Source organism: Dromiciops gliroides, chromosome 4 (assembly GCF_019393635.1).
Source record: "Dromiciops gliroides isolate mDroGli1 chromosome 4, mDroGli1.pri, whole genome shotgun sequence".
Taxonomy (NCBI): domain Eukaryota; kingdom Metazoa; phylum Chordata; class Mammalia; order Microbiotheria; family Microbiotheriidae; genus Dromiciops; species Dromiciops gliroides.
In genome coordinates this window covers 341,288,973-341,316,638 of record NC_057864.1, presented here as the reverse complement: position 1 = coordinate 341,316,638, position 27,666 = coordinate 341,288,973, and the positions used below count along the sequence as shown (strand labels likewise).

The 27,666-nt window shown below is 36.7% G+C and overlaps 1 protein-coding gene across 4 annotated transcripts in view; it reads left to right on the top strand.

Moving 5' to 3' along the window:
- CDK19 (cyclin dependent kinase 19) overlaps window positions 1-27,666 on the top strand; it is a 193,094-nt gene that overhangs the window by 63,156 nt on the left and 102,272 nt on the right. For all 4 annotated transcript variants that reach the window (XM_044002101.1, XM_044002099.1, XM_044002102.1 and 1 more), the window contains one exon: window positions 4,150-4,225. In XM_044002101.1, the coding sequence (XP_043858036.1) occupies window positions 4,150-4,225 (76 nt within the window). The remainder of the gene's footprint in view (window positions 1-4,149; window positions 4,226-27,666) is intronic.

Here is a 27,666-nt window from a genome sequence, read left to right as displayed (position 1 = left end):
CCCCACCCCCACCCCCACCCCCCAGCCCCAGCCTCCCAGCCCAAATCTCCTCCAGATAGATGTAGAAAATCCACTAGGCTGAATCTAGATTAGGATTTTTTTTTTTTTTAAATCACAGTGACTAATTTTTCCAGCCTAAGTTAGCATAGTGAGGCAGACATTGGGGATGAGATTCAGACTGGACTGGAGCCTGGGACTGAGACCCAATGTCTTCCTGGGATCTGAGCCACACCTTGGTTTTGAACTTGCTCCTTTCTAGGTGCACAGCCCTAAGGCCCACACAACCACTCCTCACCCTGCAGTGCCATACCTCAATCTGCCGTGAATCTCTGCCCTGAGACTGGGGTAGTGAATGTTAGAACTGCCAGTTGTTACCTGTTCATTCCTACAGCCTACTCAAGTTTCAGTTCCTATATTCTAGATCTGGGATCTCATCTTGCCCTGGTGCACAGTTTCTCTGCACTGAAATGTTCTGTTGAGCTGCCACTGACAATATCTCATCCCCAGTGTCCACAGGCCTCTTTGTCTGCCGCCCTATCCTAACCTGGGCTGGAAAAATGACTTACTATGATTTTTTTTCTTGGAATTCCTATCAGGATTCAGTCATTTTCTATATTTGTTTGGAGGAGTTTTGTTTGGGGGGGTGGGGAGCTCACTGTATTTCTTCCTATTAACTTCCCTGTCTTAGATCCAAGGCTTATCATTTCTTTCTCTAAAATATTTGTCTTTTCTATCCTTCCCCCCAGCTACAGGCTCTCGTTTTAATCAACTGTAATCGATGCAGTAGCTTAAATAGTCTTTCTGACCTCACTTTTCCCCTTTTCAGTTTACCTGTTGTACTTGTAGTTTACCAATCTTCCCTTAAAATAAACTTGGTCATCTCACATATTTACTTAAATTTGTTTGTGACTTCTTTATTTTCTTCTGAGTCAAATTTATATTCCTTTGCCTGACATTTAAGGCCTTTTATAATATTAAACCCCTTTACCTTCATATTCTTATTGACTGTTATTTCCTGCTATATACTTTCTCATTGAGCCAAACAACTCTGTCTCCTGAAAATTCTATGCTTCTTTTTGTTACTCATGTTGTTACCTCGAATATTCCACTTCAGCTTTGCCTCTTGAAATTTTTACCCTTCTTTTAAAGTATATTTTTAACATTGGACTTAAAAACTTCCTACATAAAGCTCTCTTTCTTGACCCTTCAAGCTGGTACTCTTGTTCTCTCTCACATAGTACTTTTTGTACCTCTTTAATGCACTAGATGCAGCATGTTGTAATAACTAGAGAGCTGGCCTCGAAGCTAGGAAGATCTTTGTTAAAGTCTTAACTTTGACCATCAATGGCAGTGTTACCTGGAGCAAGTCATTTACTGTCTGTGCTCTAGGCCGGGCTTTCTTAAACATTTTCTATTTGCCAACCCCATTTTGCCCGAGAAATTTTTATACAACCCCGGGTGTATATGTATATAAAATAGGTTAACAGATTGAACATTTACTGTCAAATTTTTCATGGAACCCCCCCCCCCCCCTGCCCCATTCAGTTGCTTTGTATGGGCTTGTGACCCACAGTTTAAGGAACTTTGCTCTAGTCCACTCCAGGCTATAAATTGAGAAGGTGCCTGATACACATTTGTAGAGGAATTTTTTTTACCTGGGAATTTCCTATATCAGTGAAATCACAGGTCCAGTTTCTAGTCTGATGAATTAATTACATATTTTGTATTACAGTTAACCTTGTATCTGCTACCTCCCTACTAGACTTTAGCTTCATGAGCACAGAGATCCTGTACCTAATTTTTAGTTCTGTGTATACAGTAGTTAATTAATGAATGTTGGTTAAATTGTTGAATATAGAAACTGAGTCCTTTTTTCCGTGCTGTATTCCTCAAGTTATCAAATTCCTCTTGACAATCTAGATTTAGAATTCAAAAGGCATTAATATGTGGTAATTTTATTCTTTCACTTTGTTGTAAAAAAAGAATCTTATGGTTCCCATAGCAACTATTACTCATCCAGATTGTATCTTCCTTAAAGTATTAAAAATAAAACTATACAATTTTATGAGCTTATGTAGTATTTTGTGTGAAGGAAAGTGGAGATTAAAATATTACTGTTTAAATTATTGTGTTTACATATGAAAATTTCATCTGGATTCTGACATAATTTTATTCTTAGTATTTATTAAACAAAACTATAGTACCAGGCATTTGATACTTAAACACATTCATTGTTTTCATGGAATTTACTTGAAAATATTAAATCAGAGCATGCAATGCATGCTGACACATTCACCCATACAATCATGTAGGACAAAAAAAGCATTTGAAGTTTGGTTATTCAGATATTTGGTTCCCTGCTCCTTATTTTGCATCTCTGCTTCTGCAACCTCTGAACAGAAGTTGAATGGTTATATATTAAGTGGAAAGAATGGTATTGGATGTTTTTTTTTTCTTGCAGCATATTAGCTCTCAGCTCATGTGCTAAAAAATTTATTGATGCCAATTTGAAAGTAAGGAGGTTAACTTTGGAAATACAAAATTTGAATTTCCCCACTATTTTTCTAGTAATTTCAGTCTTTTTCTTTGCCAAAATACAGCTTATTGCTTCAATCTTTTATAGAATTAAAAAAAGATTTCTTTTTTTAACTGGTGGAAGTATATATAATTTAAGTATCCTTTAACTTATTGACATAATCCAAGCATTTGCACATATGAAAATATTTTTTAAATAGCTCTTAACTTTAAAAAAGATGTTTTGATTTCTTATATCAAATAGTAAGAATATGAGGGAAAAATGAGGGATAGCTGCATACTATTTTTCAAAACTGCCCAGATGTATTCATGAGGCTAGGTGAATATCTGACATCTTGGTTTGGGTCCTTCCCTGGCATACAGGACTACCAAAAAGCCATGACATCCAAAGTGCTTTAGGATCTCTTGGTCCTGGGAGTATCTGTGATGTATGATACCACTTTTTCTCTTTTTCTGCTTTGTCTTCTGAGGGTTGGGATTTCTTCCTATAGCCTTCTACCACACGTTTTGTTTCTTTAAGTGGTAGCATTTATTGGGAGATCCACTTGGAATGTTTACTAAGGATGTGGTTAGCAGTGATAATTGAATATAAAACAAAATTCTGGTAACAGAAGTTGTATCTATTGGGTGTTTTAGGCCTTGTGTCTTGTGCTATATACAAAAACACTTAGACATGTTAGTGAGCAGACATTCTCCTTCATAGCTCTTGATTTAAAAAAAAAAATCAAAGTATTTTATTATTTTCCAGTTACATGTAGAGATAGTTTTCAACATTTGTTTATATGAGATTTCCAATTTCAGATTTTTCTCCCTCCCTCCCTCTCCCCTAGACAGCAGGTAATCTGATATAATTTTTATACATGTATATATATGTATGTATGTGTGTATAAAATAAACATTAAACATATTTCTGCATTAGTCATGTTATAAGAGAAGAATCAGAGCAATAAGGAAAAACCTCAAAAAAGAATAACAACAGCACCAAAAACAAAAGAAATAGTATGGTTCAATCGGCATCTATATTCCACAGTTTTTTTTTTTCCTTCTGGATTTGGAGAGCCTTTTCCATCATGAGTCCTTTGGAACTTTCTTGTGCCATTATATTGGTGCATAGCTCTTGATTTTCATGAATATTTCCAGTACTGCCAACTTGTACTCCTTTAAGACATAAGACTATCAATAATTTTTTTCCCCATGAATTGTTCCATTAGAATGCCTCTGTACACTCTTGATTTTGAGTGAGGATTGCTATTTTCCTGTAATGTGCTTTAGTTTATGTCCTTGTTTATTTTTAAAAACTCAACTTCAGTAGAATAATATTTTTATGTCAATATTCTGATTAATGTCCTAATGTTTTAATCAGAATTTTAGGTCACATTTTGTTACAAGTTAATATGAATTTCTTTTTGGAACTTCACTTTTCTGTAGTTGAGATGCTAATGCTTAAAAATATTTATGAAGCATTGCACAGGATTTTGAAAAGGTTTTCTTAACATTGAAAATCCTTTTTTATTTTGTTTCATGATTCATTTTAGGGAGATTACTGTATCTGCTTTTATTATACAAGATAACTTGTAGAAAAATAAAATGATGATTTTTTTTGTTTATGTGCAGAAAAGATGAAAAAGAATATGCACTGAAGCAAATTGAAGGCACAGGAATATCCATGTCGGCTTGTAGAGAGATTGCAGTAAGTGGATATAAACATAGTTCTTTATTTTATCATATTAGTTATTTTAAATGGTCCTAATATTACAAACTTTTTATGAATACATGTTAATTTCATAAGTATTCAATGATTCTTCAGTTATATTTTTGAAAGAGTAGTATGTTTTGAGTAGTGAATTTGATAGCATAATTCGACAGTAAAACTGTTTGGGTGAAAATTCATAAGATCACAGTGCATATTATTAATAAGAAGCCTCTACATCTAAGTGATGATTTAATGATTATTTGTTTTTGTGTGAGTTTCACTTTTCTGTTTTATAGGAGTCTGTTATGAAGAGAAGTAGGGAAGCTTGTAGAGTATTGATCTGAATACATATATAAAAAGGAGGAAAATGATAGCATTTGTAGTCATTTGAACATACTATATAGGGGAAAAATTGAGTAACAGAAGAGTATTTCTGTATGTTAAAATTGGTTTCTTTTATGGTGACTCACTTTTATTGTGAATATTTTAGTAACTTAATGTTTAAATGTATTGTAAATATAATTTTAAAATTTATTATGCATTCTTCAATGGCTATCCTAAGTTTTTGAATGTATATGCTGATAAATTCTAAATAAACAATGCTGTAGAAGGTTTTTGTCTGCAACCTTTAGGGCTGGCTGATTTCATGAAAGCAAAACATTATCACAAATTGCTTACTGGAAAAGTAGAGAAAATGATGGTTGAGTGAGGAAGGAGAAATGATGTATCATGAGAATCAAGATGAACTTTGTCCTGTACCCATTGCTTTTCTCTTAAATCAGGATACCGATATAGAGCTAAGTTTCCTTAATTACCCTTCTACACTGCATCACTTTCCCAGATTCTCCTGTAAACTTAAAGATATAGGTAAATGTTAGCTTGAAGATCTGGTCACAGTGTCTTTGCCTCTTAATTATCAACATCAGGAAACAGGAGACCGTAGTCTGGCAGAAGCTTCATTTAGAACTCTGACGAGATTCTTAGGAGTGAAGTAGTAGCCAGAAATTCACTCATGGCTTCTCACTGAATGAATTAATTGTAAAGAGATGTTCTTCTAAAACTGAGCAAACTAGTTTTCAAAGAGAGACGAAACACTTATCTCTGTACATGGTATTACAGAGCAAGCAGCAGCAGAGTTATGTTCACTGTCTCTTCATAATCAGTTGAAGAGGCAAGATAAGAGGTGATAGTCAGAGCCTGAACTTTTTATAAGAGCATATAAAGGAAGAGGAAAAAAATAGTTAGATTTCTTCCTAAGGCTTTGTAGACACTAGCTGAGATAGCTTCTGTTTGGTTTAGAGTTTTGGCAGGAATCTCTTTATTGCAGGTAAGTTGTACTTAAGCGAGCAAGTAGAGGGTAAAATAGACTGGAAAGGCCTAGAAAAAGGACTTTTCATTAGGTGTTACCAGGCAGGCAAATAGACATTTGATACTGAGAGTTAGTATCTCAATTATAGCAAATGTGGAAAGCAAGAGCTCAATCAATAAACATTCATTTAGTTCCTACTGTGTGTTGAATATACTATGTTCATTTTCTCTTAGGGCAGAGTAACAACCACATTGGTTTAAAATATGAGTTGACCCTTCCAGTAGAAGAGAAGCTGAAAAGGCTATACATGTCTTTTCTAGGTTATCAGGGAGAATAAATTCTTGAAATAATGGAAGTACTTCAAAGGGAAAACTAAGAAGAGAAAAGAATCTGAGTAGGCAGAGGAAAATCCAAACCTGAGTCAGGAGATATGGAATATGGAAAAAGAAGGTAACAGAGAAGAAAAGCCATTGTTACTATTATATCACTATATCATGTGGATGAGATGCTTCCCTTGGAGCATGGAACTGTATATTCTGTTGAAGAATCAGCTTTTTAGGTCCCAAAGAATTTTTATGAAGATCCACAGGACTTAGTGGTGTAGAGGGTATCCAGTATGTTGTTTGCTAACTCCTTGCTGAGGGATACCATAGTGGCCATTTGTCAGCATAACAGCAGGAGTAAAAAGGAGTGCTCCCATTCCTGGGGATATGGTCAGGGTATTACAGCCTCCCCAAACTCGGCAAAATTGACACCTAGTAATGATAATGATACTGCCTGAAGCAATCTATAAAGAATTTCTGCCAGTTATAGAGTCCAGGGAAAGGAATTGAAGACTAAAGGGGCAAAGCTGATGTATTTATCACTACTTCCAGTTAAAGATAGGCGTTTGGAACAAGGAGAGATGGGTTTTGGAAGTGGACAAGCTGATGAACCAAATGATTCTTGAGAATGGGATTTGGATTTCTGACCCTAGTTTATGTACTGGAATGAGATGGTATACATTTCAACAGTACTAGTACGTAATATATTAGCCTGTGAATTTTTGTGAATGTTCTTAAGTGGTCTTTAAACTGAAAATGGCGAGGGAAGGAAAACATTGCCCACATATTTCTCCCAAAACAAATACCATATAGAACAGCAGGTGCTTCATAGGATGAACATCATTGGAGATGACCAATGATTTTCAATGGGACAGTACCCTAGAAGGTAAGTAGCAAAATCTATGACCTCAAATGTCTTTATGTAAGTGCACAGAGTGTAGTTGAGAAAGTAAACTGGGAATCTTGCTTCAAGGAGGTAAACTCTACGTATAAATATCACTGAAATTTGATCAAAGGTATGACTCATGATTACATTATGGGCATGGTAAAATAAGTAAAATTTAATAAAAAAGTATATTAAATAAAAGGAACATTGCAGTATTATTGCATATCAGCAAATTTTACTTCTGAGAGGCCATGAACCAGCAGGGGAAGGAGCTAGGTAATGTTAATTGGAGGAACGATATGGTAGTGTTAGTGTATACCATTGATATTAAACAAATAGAAATGGGAGCCACTAAACCACATTACCTATGTTCTGATGTATTAAACATTCTTTTGGACTTTATTTATTTTTTTGTGATGCAGTTGGGGTTGTGACAAAGCCCAGGGTCACACAGCTAGTAAGTGTCAAGGGTCTTAGGCTGGATTTGAACTCGGGTCTTCCTGAATCCAGGACTGGTGCTATCTATATCTACTGTGCCACCTAGCTGCCCCAACACAGTACTTTGGCCGGGGGGGGGGGGCGGCAATGAGGGTTAAGTGACTTTCCCAGGATCACATAGCTAGTGTCAAGTGTCTGAGGCTGGATTTGAAGTCAGGTCCTTCTGAATTCAGGGCTGGTGCTTTATCCACTGTGATCTAATATCCAATTTTAAATCTCACAGAAGAAAAGAGTACATTATTAAAGGCATAGAGGAAAACTAGTAGAAAGGTATGGAAACAAGAACTAGAATGTTATGCATAAGGAACAGAAAAAAAAGCACAGTCTGGCAGAACTACAGTCATGGATAACACCGAGGTTACAAAATCTGGGTGATTCAAAGAGTAGGATTACCAGGAACAGAGAAGTTTGGAAAAGGGACGAATTTGAGGGATAAGTTGGGTAATAGATGTCTGTGAAATGTCCAGTTTGAGACATCAAATAGTCAGTAGGCTGTAAAACTAGAACTCAGGAGAGAGAATGGAGCCGTTTAGATAAATCTGGGAGTCATCTGTCTGACTACAAATGAACACTATAATTAAAACAACCAAACTTGGCCTCAGAAGAGTTAAGAAAACATACCTTCCTCCTCTCTGAATGTAAAATACTGTACATGCTGTCAGATATGATGATGTGTTCATTAATTTCCCTAAACTACTTTTTCTTCCTTTTAAAAAAAAATCTTCATTAGGGGTGGCTAGGTGGCGCAGTGGATAGAGCACCGGCCCTGGAGTCAGGAGTACCTGAGTTCAAATCCGGCCTCAGACACTTAACACTTACTAGCTGTGTGACCCTGGGCAAGTCACTTAACCCCAATTGCCTCACTAAAAAAAAAAAATCTTCATTAAAAAAAGAGCATTCACTAGGCAGAAGTGTGGAAATAGTGCAAAGGATATATATGGAAGTTAATGTAAGAACAAAAGATAGCAGCAGAACTAATACTTGGGGAAAGAAGGAAGTGGAGATAAGAAGACTTGTTGGCGTCATTCCAATTGTTACAGCTCGTAATACCTGAATTAAGTTATGTGTGAAGAATATAATAGAAAATGCTCTTCCCTCCCCAAACCAGAAGCAATGAAAAATAGACAATGCAGTAAAAAACAGAATTGCAATACATAAAGTGGAAAAACAAAATTATAAAATAACTCCGTGTTTTGAAGAATTGGAAAAAAATTAAGATGAAATGTTGAAGTTAGAAATTGTTGATCAAGCTGTAATAAGTCATGAACTAATTGATGTTGCAGAAAATGTAGAAAAACAAACAAAAAACTCACACTCTTGATTTTATGTGCTAGGAAATCATTTAGTACAATCTTTCAGAGTTAATAAAAACAAATTATGACATATAAAATAAAAACTCTGAAGGGGAGAACCCCAGGATTCAATTCTACTGGACATATCCTAGTTAAACTTCAGTTTTCAGCAGGAAAAAACCCCACAAGTAGAGGAAGACCAAAATTTCCATGCTGAAGGGCATCATCAGTCAAAATCACAGCAGTCTTCTTAAGGAAGACAAGATAATTAGAAAAATTGGACTCCGACAAAGATAAAATTCAGAAATCTGGACCTTGAAGCCAGAATTATCTATCTATCAAGACTTAACAAGCTGTATGAAGCATTTAGTCTTTGAAAAGTTTATGGGGAATTGCATTTTATTAGGGACTCTTTTAAAAATTGTTAAAAAAATAATAAACACTTTAAATAAAAGTTTTGAGTTCAAAATTCTATCCCTCTCTCAGGTGGTAATCAGATATATGTTATACATGTGCAATTATGTAAAACTATACCATATTAGTCATTTTGTATAAATGAAAGGAAGGGGAAAATAGAATGCTTCAGTCTGTGTTCAATCAATATAATTTCTTTCTTTAGGGGTGGATAGTATACTTCATCTGTAGGGACTCTTTAAATGATAACAAAGTTTCCAATCCTAAAAAGAAGCCTCTAAAATATTAAAGTTACTTCTAGAATTAAATGAATAAATTGCTAACAAAGTGAGCCTGGTATTAAATAAACCACTAAATATTCCTCTATTTAAAGGAGGTGGGGCAGCTAGGTGGTGCAGTGGATAAAGCATGGACCCTGGATTCAGGAGGTCCTGAGTTCAAATCCAGCCTCAGACACTTGACCCTTACTAGCTGTGTGAGTGACCCTGGGCAAGTCACTTAACTTTCATTGCCCCACCAAAAGAAAAGAAAAATAGTAAAATAAAATAAAGGAGGTGCTCAGCTCAGAACATCTTCTCTTTTCTCCCATAGCTTTCCTGCTTTAGAATTTCTCAGACTTTTTCACCATGTCCCTTCCTGGGGCACCTTCCCTGCCCAGCCTCTCATGCCTCCCATGCCTCCAGCTTCCTTTTGTGTGTTAACTTCCCCCATTAGATTGTAAACTCCTTGAAGGGCACTATCTTTATTTTTTAGATTTGTATTCCCCATGCCTAGCACAATACTTGGCACATATGTGCTTAATAAATAGTTATTGAGGCGGCTAGGTGGCACAGTGGATAAAGCACCGGCCCTCAACCCAGGAGTTCCTGAGTTCAAATCCGGCCTCAGATACTTGACACTTAGTAGCTGTGTGACCTTGGGCAAGTCACTTAACCCTAATTGCCCTGCAAAAAACCAAAAAAACCCAAAAAACCAAAAATAAATAGTTATTGACTGATTCATATCTCAGAAAAAAGAGAATAGGGCCAGAGCAATCCCAAAGTAAAGGACCCTTTTTTTTTAATAAAGGGGAAGTTAATTCAAAATTTAAAAAAAGAAGGCACATGATTACTAGTAAGAGATAAATTTTGTTTAGTGGGTTTTTAAAGTATGGTAATAGTATTAAGGATAATATAACTTAGTGCCTTGAATGAAGCAAATATTACTTTGATCCCTAACCTGGCAAAAACCAAAACTAAACTAAAGCAAACCAAGTCTGAGAGAACATTTCATTTTATTTTGTTTATTTTTTAAATAATAATAAACATTTTTATTCATAAAAGTATTTTATTATTTTCTAGTTACATGTAGAGATCATTTTAAACATTTGTTTTTATAAAATTTCTAGTTTCAAATTTTTCTCCCTTCCTCCCTTACCTCCTCCTTCCCCAGGACATTAAGGAATCTGATATAGATTATATATGTATAATCAAACATATTTCTGCATTAGTCATGAATAATAAACATTTTTATTTAAAATTTTGAGTTCCAAATTCTATCCTTCCTCCCCTCCCCCCTCTGTGAGGCGGTAAGCATTCAGATATAGGTTATACATGTGCAATTATGTAAAACATTAACATATTAGTCATTTTATATGAGGAAATTTGAATTAAAGAAAAATATGGAAGAAAGTGAAAGATAGCATGTTTCAGTCTCTGTTCAATCAAAATCACTTCTTTCTTTGGAGGTGAATAGTATACTTTATATCATTAGTCCTTTGTTTCTGTTTTTTTCTTTTCTTTTGGTGGGGCAATGGGGGTTAAGTGACTTGTCCAGGATCATACAGCTAGCTAGTAAATGTCAAGTGTCTGAGGCTGGCCTTGAACTAACGTCCTCCTGAATCCAGGGCCGGTGCTTTTTCCACTGCGCCACCTAGCTGCCCCCCATCATTAGTCCTTTGGGATTGTCTTGGATCATTGTATTGCTGAGAGTAGTTGAGTCATTCACGGTTCTTCATGGAACAACATTGCTGTCACTGTGCACAACGTTGAGAACATTTTAGCTCAATATAATCAATGAATATCAACATTAACATAATTAATATTCTCAAAAGACTGTAAGACTGTATGATCATAGCATTAGATGAAGAGACAGCCTTCAATAAAATACTTATGTACGTTAAAGAATTTTAAGTGTAAGCTTTGCATAGCATGATAAATTGTATATTCAAAATAATTATCTAATAGTTTATAAAAATGGAGAAAGACTAGAAACATACCCACCAAAAACAGGGCCATCTGCTTTTCAGTAGTCTTACTTAACATAGATTTAGGCATTATAAAAAGAAATTGCATAAGCTTCAGGAATGGAAGATTTAAAATCTCTCTTTGCCAAAGACAATATACATCTAGAAAATCCTAGGCAGTTAACTGCATTCCCTCCTTCTCCCCCCAAAAAAAAAATTAGAAATACTTTTTTAGCAAGATACTGCTCGTATAACGTAGTAATGAGATATAAGATAAACTCACAAAAACATCATCTATATTTCCTAAATGCCACCAATAAAAATCTAGGTAATTGATAATTAACCTTAATAATAAAGACAAAATGTATCATACATTTACCTTAACGTATCAGAACATGGGAAAAACCTATATAAAGACAATTTGAAAATCATTTTGTCAAATGTCTAAGAATGGAACAAATGAAGAAAATCTCCTGATTATGGTTAGGTAGAACAAATAGAATCAAAATATACTTTACGACATCCCAAACTAGTTTACTTAATGTGATATTAATCTAGATATAAATGTGTAATAACTATCATTTTAGTAAATAACCTAATTCATATGGAAAAGTTTAGAGTATAGAAATCTTTGAAAAAGAAATTTATGAAGATAGATTTTTCTGTATTAGATTTCAAAATAAACTAAAAAGTAGTAGTAGTCTCTAGATTTTTTGGATTGCACACCAGTATCAATAAAATTTTTCCGAATTTGTACCCCAACTCAACACATATAGAAATACTCCTGTAGTAATAATTATGCATGTTGTAAAACTCACAACAAAAATAGATACTTGAAAAGAATAAGGTAAAGATGGAGTGACATAGTGTTCATTTGCAGTCAAACAAATGACTTCCAGATTTATCAAAATAACTCCATTCTCTCCCTTGAGTTCTAGGAAGATTGGAGTTTAAATCGTGCCTCGGACAGTGGCTACATAACCCTGGGCAGGTCATTTAACACCTTTGCTTCACTTTTTTTTGGGGGGGGGGGGAGTAAAATACTGATAACAGTGCCAGGGTTTTTGTTTTTTTTTTTTAACAAACAATATCTTAAGCTGCTATAGAAAAATTAGCTATTTATGTGGCAGTCAAAAAAGGTAATGTCCCCTTAGTTTTATGGGGATAGTATCCGTAATGAGGAAGGTGTAGTGGCATGATGGATCATAATTGATTTCAGTTATTCCAGTGGCTCAGTTCTGAGAGCCATGTTTTAGAAAACACTTGGACAAAGTAGAATACATTCAGAGAAGATAGCCAAGATAGGTTGGGGTCTAGAGGCCGTGTTCCATAAGGATCAGATGAAGGAACTGAGGAGGTTTGGCTTGAGGAAGAGTGTACTTACGTGGACATGACAGGTGGACTTCAGTCATTTGAAGGACTGCCATGTGAAAGAAGGCTTGACCCCAGCAAGCTCAAGAGAAGAAAAAGCTTCCTAATAAAGAAGGGTGTTCAGAAATTCCGTAGGTTGCCTCGGGAGGTAGTGGTTTCCCCATCGCTAAGGATCTTCACCTGGAGCGCGATGGACTCCTTGGATATTTTGTAAAGGAGATTCTTGTTCAGGCATATGTTGGGCTAGGTGAGGTTTTTTGGTCCCTTTCAACTTTGAGATTCTGTAATTATCTTTAACCTCTGTAGAACCTTGGGCAACTTACTAAAATTCACTGAGGCTCAAATTTTTTATCTGGTAAACAGATATGTGAGATTTAAAATTGGATATTAGATCATAAATCTCCCTTCTTTAACCTTTCCCTTAATTTATCTCCCAGACTAGTAAATGGAAGAAGCTTCTGGTTTTCTAGTTAGAGCTTTTATTGTGTGGTAGTCACAAGGTGATGTTGATTAGAAGGATAGGAAAGTAGAAATACAATACAAATCGTCTTAAGTCTAAGCTTAGTCTATATTCTGTATAAAACTCACCAAAAGCCGAAGGCCACCTTTGGGGAGAGAGAGAGACCGTGTCAAGCGCGTGCTGCTGCTAACTGCGAGCCGGGCCCAGTCGAACTCTCGTGGGCATCAGCCTGTGCAGCGCACTCAGGAGACCAGCAGAGCAGGAAAAAGTCCCACTTCCGTTCTCTCCTTGCCTTTTAAGCTCACACCCCGGAAGTGGAGTGCTAGCAGGCAGTCTGACGTGCGCAGCAGGTGGACTGGCGTGCGTAGCTCATGCCATTGGTCTCCTCCCCGAAAGGGTGGTCCTTGAAAAACTGGTGTCTCTCCATTATCTAACCGACTGTTAAAACTTTTTACCACAGATAGCAATATTTTCCCTTGTTTACCTCCTGGGTTTTGGGGAGGACCAAATGAGATAAATTGTGAAGTACTATGCCATTGTGAAATTGTTGCCCTTAATATTTAAAAAATAATTTAGAAATCTTATTAATAAGAAAATTGCTGTAAGTAGCATAGAGCAAGCAGTGTGGGATGCCAGAGTTTAAACAGTAACTTTTTAAGCCAGCGTGCTTCCATAATAGTATTTCTTTATTTTGTATTGGGAAAGATTTTGATCTCATGTCTTTAATTGTTAATCTCTGCTATCCCTGTTATACTGCTTATTTTGTAATGTTAGAAGGGGAAAGAAAGCTACCCTTGACACTAGCCACCATGATGCCTTGGTATGTAGATGTTTAAATTTCAGTAGAATCCTGTCAACCAGAGAAAAACAGTTGCTTTTTTGTGTGTCTTGCAAAATGGAACTGATACAGTAGAGAAGGAATGGTGTATGTGTATATGTTATATTAAAACTCCTTTGAAGGGAACCATAAAATTTTATATAAACAGGTCATTTAGTCTAGCATTTTCCAATTGCATACTTTTAATTTTATCTATCATATTAAAATTTAATTTCACTGCTATATTTTAGTTTGCATTTAGGTAAATTAAAATCCTAAAGCAATGTATAAAATCATTTCACACATGGTTTTTCTTATTGCTTCCATGTTATCCCCTAGGTTGTGAGTTTCTTTCAAGTAGGTAACTAACCGTAACCAATCATAGATTAACACACCATTTTAGCAGTACCACTCTACCTTTCCTAATTTAAAAAAACTGCAATCTCCTTGTTCCATGTACGACAATCAACAATATGGTTCCATGCCTTAGTAGATTGTTTTGTGAATTGTTTTGGTTAAAAATTTATCATTTGATGGCCAACTTTCTTAGAGTGAGCATTTCTAATCAGAGCCAACGTGGTTCTCAGATGATAATAATAATAATAATAAATGTAGCTATTACTTGATCTGCACAACAACTCTGAAAAGGTAGGTGCTATTGTTATAATCTCCATTTTATAGATGAAAACTGAGGCTGTATTTGAACTTAGCTTTTCCTGACTCTCAGCATGGTTCTCTACTGTACCACTTAGGCACACAGTTCTTGGCAGTACTTTTTTACTCAAGGTCTTTCTAGTTTGGGTAGAGCTAGAGCTTATGCTTAACTGGTGGAGCATTTGAAAATCTAGGCTTACTCGTTTGCCTTGATTTGGCTTTGACTTCATTGGGGCTTACTTTCCATGTACTTTTGGTACTTGTTAATGTTTACTGAATTGAATCTGTGCAGGCGATTTTTTATTTTTGATGTTGTGGAAATCCAGTTACTTAAGAAAACAAATCACTGTCTTAGGAGGTATGGCAAATTTTCCTCCTCAAAGTTTTTTTTGACAGATTCAATGTATTCCTTTTTCAATAACATTCTACCATGCTCTTTCAGAAAATCTATTTTCTGATAAAGGTTTGGCATGGGTTTAAGAATATAATATTGAGGGGCAGCTAGGTGGCGCAGTGGATAGAGCACCGGCCCTGGATTCAGGAGTACCTGAGTTCAAATGCGGCCTCAGACACTTAACACTTACTAGCTGTGTGACCCTGGGCAAATCACTTAACCCCAGTTGCCTCACTAAAAAAACAAAAAAACAAAACAAACAAAAAAAAGAATATAATATTGAAATTAAATCCTTCTCAACATACTATTATTTGACTGTCATTTAAAGAAATGGCGTGAATTAGTTGAATCAAAAATACTTTTTCTTCTGTTTATATCTGTTGTCTTTTTTTTCTCCCTAGAAAAATACAAAAATGTAATTTTTAACACTTAAAAATCCAAATAGATAATTACCTTTTAAAACTTTAGTTATTCTGTGTGTTGTAAAGTTACAGTTTTTTTCTTCATGGCAACAACTTGGCAAGGTAAATGACTTTTTTGAGTCTCACCATTAAAACTGAAGAGGATGATGAGAAAGCAATGTAAAAACTGTTCTGGCAGTGCAGGTATCAAAGCACACAGTATGGTTTCTCTGCTTAATGTAATTACTACTTTAGTCAAAAGGGTAAAAAGACAGCTAAAGTAGATATCATATGGAGTCTTCCAATTTGTATTGGAAGTTTATCTAACTGGATTATTTAAAAATAAGTAATTTATTTTAAACTAAAAACAGTTACAAAGTCGAAAATACAAAACTGTATTTTCAGTTGGGGTACTTACTCCACTAGTACTGATTATGGACCTTTCTCTTGAGTGATTTGTGTCAGTGCCCATCCACAAGTCTTTGATAACATATCTTCCTGGTGGTTCTGGATGCTTTCATCTTGGCTTAGCCACATGGTGCAGTGGATAGAGCACTGGCCCTTATGTTGGGAGGACTTGAGTTCAAATCTCACCTCAGACACTTAAAAGCCTTGTGACCCTGGGCAAGTCACTTAATCCCATTTGCCTTAAACATCTGGGGCCATCTCCAGTCATCCTGATATATATCTTGCTACTGAACCCAGATGGCCCTGGAGGAGAGAGTAAGATCGGTGTGACCTTGCACAGAGCTTCCCTCACTTAAATCCAATTCATTGCAAGGCATGACATTATCCTGATAACATGGTCTTTGAGAATGAAGGACAAACAACAAGAATATTTTGTGAATACCACTGCAAAGTTAAGGTTGGCTATCCTTCCTCCCATTACATGACTAGCTTGCTTTCTTGTCCATTCACAGATTCTTGGTGTCTTTTATGCTACATCTTGTGCAAAAATTATTTTTGGTAATGTGCCTTTGAATACTTGCTGTATGACTTTCCAGTACCATTTGAGTCAACTGCAATTTTAATTCTTCTGAGATGGCATGTTTAAGGGTTTGTATCCATATAGCAATATTAGAAGAGTATTTGTATTAAAAAATAATTCCATTTTGTGTTTTTGAATAGCTTGACATCATTTCTCAAGTGGGATCTTCCTGTTCCAATTCTGTAAACTCTTATTTACAATTGTAAACTTTTTAACAACTGACCTTCAAAGCATACACACGTAAAATAAATTATTTACTTCTTCAAGCTAGTTTCTTCCAATTTTATAGTTTTTTACGTTTATGTATATGTTTTCTCTTCATGTAGTGATACAATCAGGGTGTATATTTATTATTGGGGGGTTTACTTTGTTCACAATATCATTATTCTTTCATATTCTTGATATTATTCTGAATTATGTTCTCTTCCGTTGCATTGATATGACATAGCTTATATTTGTTTTCTATTGTTTCTTATGTAGGTTGTTTATATGTTTAAAAAATTATACTGTTACTACAAATATATTTGCTCATAGTTCTTTTTGTTGATGTTACTTAGAGGTATATTCAAAATAAAAGGGTTATTGAGTCAAATCACATGGTTGTAATTGATGATGATATAATTCCTGATTAGTCTCCAGTCTGCCAGTTTGTAATTTTGCTAGCTAATTATAATAACCAAACCTTACAGTATCTAGCACTTATTTGCAAAATTGTTTATACATCACCTCCTTTGAGTCTCACCATAGCCTATGAGTTGTATATTCCAATTTCCTGATGAATAGGTGAAGACATTGAGTTGAGTAATTTGTTTGTCTTTGGTCACAACACTAAGTAGTAGAGAAAAGCTATGAACCCAGGTTTTCCTGAGACAAGTTCATCATTCTGTGCCCTAAATAATATTGGGTCATTCATTTTAGCGTTTCTGCCTCATTCATAGCAGAATTTCAGATCTTCCCTTTTCTTCTCAAGCCTCTCCTATACCTCCCTTTCATCTCCAACTTTGGATTTGGCTTCACTGGAACAATTGAGACCATTCAATATGAATTTCTTCTTTCATTCTCTTTTCCTCAGAACCCTTCAACATTATCTCCTACTCTTTCTTCCTATCTCCACAGTTTGACAAAGAAATGCCCTTTCTCATTGTCAAGACCACCCCTTCTACTTGTGTACTTGCCTGTCTCCTGCAGCAAATTGATGCCTAAGTCAGAGGTGTTAGACATAAAACCTTCACCACAATACTCCTGAGTATGGCCCTGCCCAAACCAGATTAAAATGTAATTGAGAAATTATTAACAATATAAATAATACATACCTAATGACATGGACAGAATACTCAGAGAGTTTGGGAAAAATATCAGGAGAATGGTTTTCCTTACTTTAAAAGTGAAGAATTGAAGGCCTTATATAGACGATGAGATTTTTTTCCCCCCACATATGAAATGCTAACTTAAATTCCCAAGGGGAAGGTAGGTTAAGGGAGGGACTAGTTAGAAGCAAAACAACTCTTAGAGAAGAGGTGGGAAACAAAGAGAAAGAAAAGTATAAAAGAATACAATGGAGGGAAAGATGCAATTAACATTCCTTATTCTGAATGTGAATGGTATCAACTAACCCAGAAAATGGAAAGAATAGAATGGCTTAGAAACCAGAATCCATTTGAAACAAAAATATATAGATAGATTAAAATAAGGGACTGAAGCAGAATCCATTATTGTTCAACTGAAATAAAAAAGGCAGGAGTATCATGATCTTAGGTAAATCAAGAGGAAAAAAGTGCTAATTAAAGGACAGAAATGATATCTGAAAGGTACTGTAGACAGTGAATTGATATCAATACTAAATATAGATCGATCAAATGACATAGCATTTACATTCCTAAAGAAAAATATAAATGAGCTACAGGGAAAAATAAGCAGTAAAACTATAATAGGAGTAGATCTCAATATATCCCTCCCACATAAATCTAACAACAGAAAAAAGAAATGAAGAACATTATAGAATTTTAGAGAAGTTAAATATCATACACTTCCAAAAAGTATTGAGTAGACATAGCAAAGAGTATACCTATTTCTTTTTCTTTCTTTTTTTTAATAGGGCAATGAGGGTTAAGTGACTTGCCCAGGGTCACACAGCTAGTAAGGGTCAAGTGGCTGAGGTCAAATTTGAACTCAGGTCCTCCTGAATGCAGGGCTGGTGCTTTATCTACTGCGCCACCTAGCTGCCCCCAAGTATACCTGTTTCTTAGCTGTGCAACACACCTTTACAAAAATTGACCATGTATTAGGGCATAAAAACTTCACAAACAAATAGAGAAAAGCAGAAATGTCCAAAAAATACTAACTCCTCAATTTCAGATTCAAACTTCAATGCAAGAAATGAGAACAATTTTGGGCAACAGTCAGCTGTATCTACTTTATGCTGGAATCCCAAACAGTTTCCAAAGATAAACAAATATGTTTGTCAGGCTAAGGAGTAGTTTAATATACTGAACCATATTTTAACAAAAAACTCCAGTTTTTCTTATCAAACATGAACGTTCCCAAGTTCACTTGCAATAACAGTTCATCTCTTCTAGGCAAGTTTTTTTTTTAATTGAATAGAATTTTATTTTCCAAAATATGTAAAAACAAATTTTAACATCAATTTTTAAAAAAAATTGTGTTCCAACTTCTCTTCTTCCTCCATTCCCACCCCCCACCCACTAGAACTCAAGCATTTCAAAATAAGTTATACATGAGTAGTCATGGAAAACATTCCCACATTAGCTAGGTTGTGAGAGAAAACAGTCAAAAAACTCCCCAAACTTCAGACTAAGGAATTGTCAAAGAGAAAAAAAAATTTTTTAAAAAATGTGTTTCCAGGGGCAGCTAGGTGGCGCAGTGGACAGAGTACCGGCCCTGGAACCAGGAGCACCCGAGCCCAAATCTGGTCCCAGACACCCAACACCCACCAGCCCTGTGACCCCAGGCAAGCCACCCAACCCCAATTGCCTCACCCCCCCCCCCCAAAAAGAAAAGAAAAGAAAAGAAAAAAAATGTTTCCATCTATTTTCAGATACTATCACTTCTTTCTCTGTAGATGGGTTGCCATTTTCATAAGTCCTTCAGGGTTATATTGGACCATTGCCTTGCTGAAAATAACCACATGCTTCCCGGCAGATCATCTTACACTATTGCTGTTATTTTGTATACAGTACATTTCTCTCTGCTTCAGTTCATGTAGGTCTTTCCAGGTTTTTCTGATAGTATCCTGTTCATCATAACCTAAATAAAGTACCTTAAACTTGACAAAGAATTTTCTTCATATTAGCCCAACAAAGTAGGTACCATATGTTTTGCCATTATATTCAATCATCATAACTATTTCCCTCCATCCTATTCCCTTCCCATGGTATTTACTCTATTTTCTATCTTCTTTTAAACTCTTCTTCCTCAAAAGTGTTTTACTTCTGACTGTCCCCTCCCCTACTCTGCACTCCCTTTTTTTTCACCCTTCCTTCCTTATCCTCTTCCCCTCATACTTTCCTGTAAGGTTAAATAGATTACTCCTCCCAACTGGGTGTGAATGTTATTCCCTCCATGAGCCAACTCTGATGAGTTTAAGGTCTTTGAGCTAATTCTATGTTCCAAATTTTCTTCCTCCCTCTCTCCTTAACCCTCCCTATGAAATCAAGCAATTCAATGTCATACTTGTGCTGTTATGCAGAACATCTTTACCTTCCTCGAAAGTATTTTGCTTTTTACTGCTCTGTCCTCCAATCTGCCCTTCCCTCCTTCCCCTCTCCCCTCTGCCCCATCTCCCTCCCCTCCCTCAGGGCAAAAATATATTACTATACCCACTTGAGTATGTATGTTAGTCCTTCTTTGAGTCAATTCTGATGATATTAAGGTTCACTCATTCCCCAATTCCTTCCCCCTCTTCCCCTCCCCTCCATAAGCTTTTTTCTTGTTTCCTTTATGTGAACAACCTCTCCCCAGACCATCTCTCCCCTTTCCCCTCCCCCAGTCTATTTCTCCTACACCTCAACCCTATTTTAAGGATGTCATTATGGGTTAGTTAGGTGGCACAGTGGACAATGCACCAGCCTTGGACCCAGGAGGCCCCAAGCCCAAATCTGGCCCCAGACATAAGACACCCCATAAAGAACAAAACATAACATCCCTTCGTATTCAGTTCAGACCTGTGTCCTCTATTAAATCCTTACTGATATAGTTCTTATGAGTTTGAAGTATTATCTTCCCATGTAGGAATATAAAGTTTGATCTTTTAATATCCCTCATGAAGTCTTTTTCCTGTTGATCTTTTTATGCTTCTTCAGGGTCTTGTATTTGAAAGTCAAATTTTCTATTCAGTTCAGGTCTTTTCATAACAAATGCCTGAAAGTCTTCTTTCTCCTTGAAATTCCATGTTTGCCTCTGAAAGATGATGCTTAGTTTTGCTGGGTATGTGATTTTTGGCTGTAGTCCCAGTTCCTTTGCCCTCTGGAATATCATATTCCATGCCCTCTGGTCCTTTAATGTAGAAGCTGCTAGATCTTGCTTTACCCTTATTGGAGCTCCATAGTGCTTAAATTCCTTTTTTCTAGCTGCTTTTGCAATATTTTCTCCTTGACCTGGGAGTTCTGGAATTTGGCTATAATATTCCTGGAGGTTTTCCTTTTGGGATCTCTTTCAGGAGGTGATCGGTGGATTCTTTCAATTTCTATTTTAGCTTCTGCTTCTAGAATATCCGGGCAATTTTCCCTCACAATCTCTTGGACGATGGTGTCTAAGCTCTTGTTTTGGTCATGGTTTTCAGGTAGTCCAATGATTTTCAAATTATCTCTCCTAGACTTATTTTCTAGGTCAGCTGTTTTTCCAAGGAGATATTTCACATTGCCCTCTATTTTTTCATTCACTTGGATTTGCTTTACTGTGTCTTGGTTTCTCATAAGGTCACTAGCTTCCATTTGTTCCATCCTAATTCTTAGGCAATTATTTTCAGCAGACAGTTTTTTAATCTCCTTTTCCATTTGGCTTTTCAAACTGTTGACTTTTTTCTCATGACTCTCCTGCATCGCTCTCATTTCTCTTTCCATTCCTTCCTCTCTTTCTCTACATCTTCATTCTATCTCTCCTACTTTTTCTTCAAAGTCCCTTTTGAGAGCTTCCATGGCCTGAGACCAGTTCATATTTTTCTTGGAAGCTTTGGATGTTGGAGCTTTGACCCTATTATTATCTTCTTCTTCTGAGGATGTATTGTGGTCTACTTTTCCCCCAAAGAAGTTTTCGATGGTCTTCTGCTTTCTCTGCCTACTCATCCTGGCTTACTATTTCTTGGCTTTTTACTCCTTAAGTGTAGCGCTGCTTCCAGGACACACTGTTCGTGCTACAGTGTGGTGCAGGGGGTGATTGGGCTTCTTCTCAGCCTGCCTGGCTTGTGAGTAATCACAGCCGCTTTCTCTTTGACCCAGAAACAGAAGTCTGATTGAACTCTGATTCTCTATGGTCGGAAGCTTGGCGTGCTTTTACCCCTCCCCCACTGGGCCACCACCACTCGATTTAGCCCACTGGTTCAGACCCAGGGTGCTTTGCTCCAACTCCAGTAGATACTGCCTCCACTTTACCCCGGCCTACCGCTGAACCCCCTCACCAGTCGGTGATGGGAGCCTCAGAAGCTGCTGGTGCTGAAGACTCTGACATGCACTGAAAGCAGTGTCCCTGGCTGGGTCCAGACCGCAAGCTGAGCTGTTCAGCCTGATCAGTAGGTGATCAGAATTGCCCTCTTGTGGAGAAACAGTCTCACTCTGTTCTTATGTGCATTAGGCTGATCTGGGTTTTGATTTTTACCACATTATTTGGGCGTGAATGGACGGGTTTGTCTGGAGCTTGTGGGAGTCACAGCCTCTCCTCCGCCATCTTGGCTCCACCTGTCTTGTAGGCAAGTTTTGACACAGATAATAACTAAAGAGATCTTGGTTTGCTCCTTAGTTACATTATAAAAATTATATTATGTTGATTCTTGAGTTTTTGTCTCCTCTTGCTAATTTATTAGTTTCTTCATTGCATGCAAACCCTAAATGATCAAGAACAGGCATCCATTTAATGTCTATGCTTTGAGTTTAGTGTATTAAGCTTAATACAGCCTTCTTTGTTAATGACATCTTTTCCTATGTTTGTTATTTTTCTTGGAAGCTTTGGATGTAGGGGCCTGAGGTTGTTATCCTCTTCTGAGGGTGCACCTTGATCTTCCTTGTCGCTGAAGAAACTTTCTATAATTCTCAATTTTCTTTGCTTGCTCATCTTGCTGTCTTTTACTTGACTTTTAACTCTCCACTGGGGGGCCCTGCTTCTAGGCTACATACTGTCCCCAGCTTCAGAGGGTACCAGGTGTTTTGGTTTGAGGGAGGGCAGGTTTTTCTCTCACCTGGCCTGTTCTATGGTCCAAAGATAACCTCAGGCCAACTTACTAATAACCAACCAGCAAAGCTTTCTGTGCTGTGGTACTTAGCTTCAATGAGCCTGTGCCCTTCCCCCACCTGGGCCTCCCACCACTCAGAATTTCTTCCTGGTTCCCTACTGGGGTGGGACAGCCGAATTCCTCCCTAGGTCCCACTGACATCTCTGCACTTTCCCTGCTGGCCAGCCGTTGAGCCTCAGCCTTCTCACCTGACTGCAAGCTCAGTTCCAGAAGATGCTGGTGCTGCAGCTGATTCGGAGGCTTGGGGATTAAGTTCCTCTGGTGCAGCGTGCCTGGGGTCTCTGTCAGCATGATCGTGGGGCTGGACTTTACTCGCAGCCCAGCACAGCCCCCTTTAATCTGTCTATGGGTGGAAAATAATCTCAGCCCATATTTTTGTGGGTTTTTCTTTGGGGTAATTGTATCAGGAGCTCAGTGCGTTTAGTGTCTTTCCTCAGCCATCTTGGCTCCGCCCTCCATGACACTATATTTCAAATAATCCATAATTTCATCAGCATTGGCATTCTCTTCAACAGTAATTGCAACCCCTGCCTGCCTTAGATTCTTTGTTAGTTTTTTTTACACACAAAAAATTAATCAGCAGGTGTGCAGGCTCTTGTTAAGCTTCTCTGAACTTAGTTTGGTTGGGCTGTGGATGACATATGCAAACAAACATATAGTTCATGACTAAATGCAAAGCCTTTCCTACTTGGTAGGATATATAAGATCGTAGACTGGTAGAATTACTTTCAGCAGCCTAGAGCCACTTCCATGCCATGGTTTAAGCACTGTAGACTCTAGTGGAAGAGACCATGATTTTATACAGGTACAAATAAACCTGTAGAAACAAATTTGCACAAATAAAACTTTTACTTTTAAAAATTTCTTGCTTGGCCTAAATATTGTACTTTCTTATTTGAACTTCTAAGGAAAGAGCCAAACTACAGATATGCTAATTGGGTGTCATAGCCAAATTCTTTACTCATGCTGAATATAGCAGAACAGATTTATAAATTTTTAAGATTATACCAAACAAAGGTGTTACAAAATAGCAGGGCACAGTAATAGGACCGTTTTGGGAACAAGTACTACAAGTTGAACTGGTACATTAACATTATTCACCCTAGGGTTAGCTAGCATTCTAAAGTAAAAAAGTAATTTCACATAGTCTTTCAGGGTGGCAATGCCTAGCCTACTTATAACTCTTTATAGATGTGTTAGGCTTTTAGAATCACTATAAAATAGGATATATGCATACTTCTGATCTCATATTCCTACCTTTTTGTGTTTCTAGAGCAAAAGAGTTATTATTCTGGGAATCAGGTAGATAATATCCTATAAGACAGTTATTACAGAGGTTCAGGACCATGAGGCATATTTTATTTCTTAGATTGGGATTAAAATCTGTGGTTGTTTGGGGGAAGAGAGAGGAACAGCAGCAGTCACCCTGAGGACCAGAATGATGACAGAGATAAGGGGTGGAGGGATACCTTCTAAATGACAATATCTGTTTTAATCTAAGGCAAACTGTTCAGCATCTCAGTACTACAAGTCTATGCTCCAGCTACTGATGCTAAAGAGGCCAAAGTTAACAGTTCTATGAAAACCTACATCTTCTAGAAATAAGACCAAAAAAAGAAAAAGAAAAAGATGTCACGTTTGTCATTGGGGATCTGAATGCTAAAGTAGGAAATCAAAAGATAATTAGAATAAAGGCAAGTTTGGTCTTGAGTATAAAATGAAGCGGGGCAGAAACTAACAGAGTTTTGTCAGGATAACTTGCTGTTCATAACAAACACTCCTTTTGAACAACCCAAAAGGCAATTCTACACGTGGAGATTACCAGATGGTAAATATAAAAATCAGATTAATTATAAACTTTGCAATCAAAGGTGAGAAGTTTTATATAGTAATTTAAAACAAGACTTAGAGCTAACTATAAGTCAGATCATGAGCTTCTTATAAAATTCAGACTAAAATTAAAGTAGGGAAAATGATAAGACTATATAGGTATGATTTTTGTCTTTTGGGGTTTTTGTTTTTGTTCTTTTTGCAGGGCAGTGAAGATTAAGTGATTTGCCCAGGGTCATATAGCTAATAAGTGTCAAGTGTCTGAGGCTGGATTTTAACCCAGGTCCTCCTGAATCCAGGGCTGGTGCTTTATCCACTGAGCCACCTAGCTGCCTCCAATATAGGTATGACTTAAATAACATCCCTTATGAATATGAAATAGAAGTGACGAATAGATTAAAGGGACTATATCTACTAAGATAGAATGTCTGAAGTACTATGGACAGAGTTTGCCATCTTGTACACAAGGCAGCAACAAAAAACATTCCAAAGGAAAAAAAAGATCAAGAAAAAATATCTGATGAAGCTTTACAGATAGTGGAGGAAAGAAGGAAAGGAAAAGATACCCAACTGAATATGGAATTCCAGAGAATAGCAAGGAGAGAAAAGAAGATTTTCTTAAATGAGAAATACAAAGAAATAAAAGAAAACAAGAAAATGGGAAATACAGGTCTCTTCAGAAAATTAGAGCTATCAAAGGATATTTTATGCAGAAATGGACATGATAAAAGACAAAAATTGTAGGGACTTGAAGTAGAAGAGAATAGGTGGCGAGAATATACAGAAGAACTCTACAAGAAAGATCTAAAGATCACTGATAAGCACAGTGGTTTCGTTACTGATTTAGAGCCATACATTCTGGAGAGTGAAATCAAGTGGGCCTATAGGAAGTGTTGCTAGCAATAAGGCTAATGGAGGTGATGGAATTCCAGTTGAGCTATTTAAAATTATAAAAGATGATTCTTTTAAAGTACCACAGTCAGTATACCAGCAAAATTGGACAACTCAGCAGTAGCCACTGGATTGGAAAAGATCAGTTTACATCCCAGTCCTAAAGAACAGCAGTGTTAAAGAATGCTCAGATACTAAACACTTGTGCTCATCTTATACACCAGCAAGATTGTGCTTAAGATTCTGCAAGCTAAATTTCAGCAATATGTAAACCAAGAATTAAGAGGCGAGGAGGCTGTATTTTTAAAAAGTTTGTTTCTTTTTTCTTCACTTAATAGTATTTTCCCCCAATTACAAGTAAAGATTGTTTTCAATATTAATTTTTGTAAGATTTTGAGTGTCAAGTTTTTCTCCCTCATCCCTTTCCCTACCTCCTCCCTAAGACAGCAAGCAGTCTGATATAGGTTATACAGTACAGTTACGTTAAATTTATTTTCATCTTAGGTATATTATGAAAGAAAAAACAGAACAAAAGGAAAAAACCATGAGAAAGAAAAAACAACAAAAAAAGTAAAAATAGTATGCCTCGTTCTGCATTCAGACGCCATAGTTCTTTTTCTGGATGTGGGTAGTATTTTCCATCATGAATCTTTTGGAATTGCCTTGGATCATTGCATTGCTGAGAATAGCTAAGTCTATGATAATTGACTATTGCACAATCTAGCTGATACTGTGTATAATGTTCTCCTGGTTCTGCTCACTTCACTCAGCATCAGTTCGTGTAAGTCTTTCCAGATTTTTCTGAAATCCACCTGCTCATCATTTCTTATAACACAATAGTATTCCATTATATTCATATACCTCATCATATTCAGCCATTCCCCATTTGTTGGGAATCCCCACAATTTCCAATTCTTTGCCACCATCTTTCCGTTTTCTTGTGTTTTCTTTGGGATATAGACCTAGTAGTGGCAAAGCCGTCTGATTTTTGAAGAGGCAGGAACCAAATTGCCAACATTTACTGGATTATGGAAAAAGCAAGGGAGTTCCCGAAAGACATCTACTTCTGCTTCATTGACTACATTAAAGCCTTTGACTGTGTGAATCATAACAAAATGTAGCAAGTCCTCGAAGAGATGGGAGAACAAGATCATCTTACTTGTCTTACAAGGAACCTGTTTGTGGACCAAGAAGCATATCTGAAATTGTTCATATTTCTCCTCGAAACCTTAATTCTGGCTTTTGAGTTGTCCAGCCTGGCATTTCACATGATGTACTTTGCATATAAATTAAGGAAATAAGGTGGCAGTATAAATCCTTTCCCAATCTTAAACCAATCAGTTGTTCCACGTCTGGTTCCAACTGTTGCTTCTTAGTCCACAGACAGGTTCCTTGTAAGACAAGGAACTTTCAGAGACATATATTGCTGCTGGGAAAACCATACCTTTGTCTATACAGACCTTTGTCAGCAAGGTTGTGTCTATGCTTTTTAGTATGCTATTCAGATTTGTCATAGCTTTCTTTCCAAAGAGCAAGTGTCTTTTAATTTCACAGCTGCAGTGGCCATTTGCAGTGATCTTTGAACTAAAGAATATAAAATCTGACACTGCTTCCATTTCTTCTCCCTCTATTTGCCAGGAAGTGATGGGACCACTTGCCAAGATCTTAATTTTTGTTTTTATGGTGAAAGAGAGTATAAAAGCTGACTTGAAGCTTACCAGATATGAGAGTTGGGAATTATAATTGTATGATTTCAGGAACTGACCAGTGGATTCTTTCTGTTTCCACTGTTAGCTAAATGGGAAACTATGTAGATTCAGAGCAGCAGAACTACAGGTTCCTCTTTGGTCTGGGATTTCTTCCTTGGTTATTTCTCAGCAGATTTCACCCTGTACTAGAATCTGAAACTGAGACTCCACTCTACATGGCAGTACTCCAAATCAGTATTAACTAGGGAAATGCCAATTAAATAATTCTGAAATTCTTCCTTACACCCATCAAAATGATAAAGGTGACACAAGGAGGATGATAAATGTTGTGGAGGGGCTGTGGGAAAACAGGCACATTACTCTTCTGTTGGTGGACCTGTGAATGGGTGCAGCCTTTCTGGAAAGCAATTTGGAACTATACACAAAAAGTTGACTATATTGTGTACCCTTTGACTAAGTAATAGACCTATACCCAAAAAAGATAAAAGAGAAGAGAGTCCTTTATGTGCAAAAATAT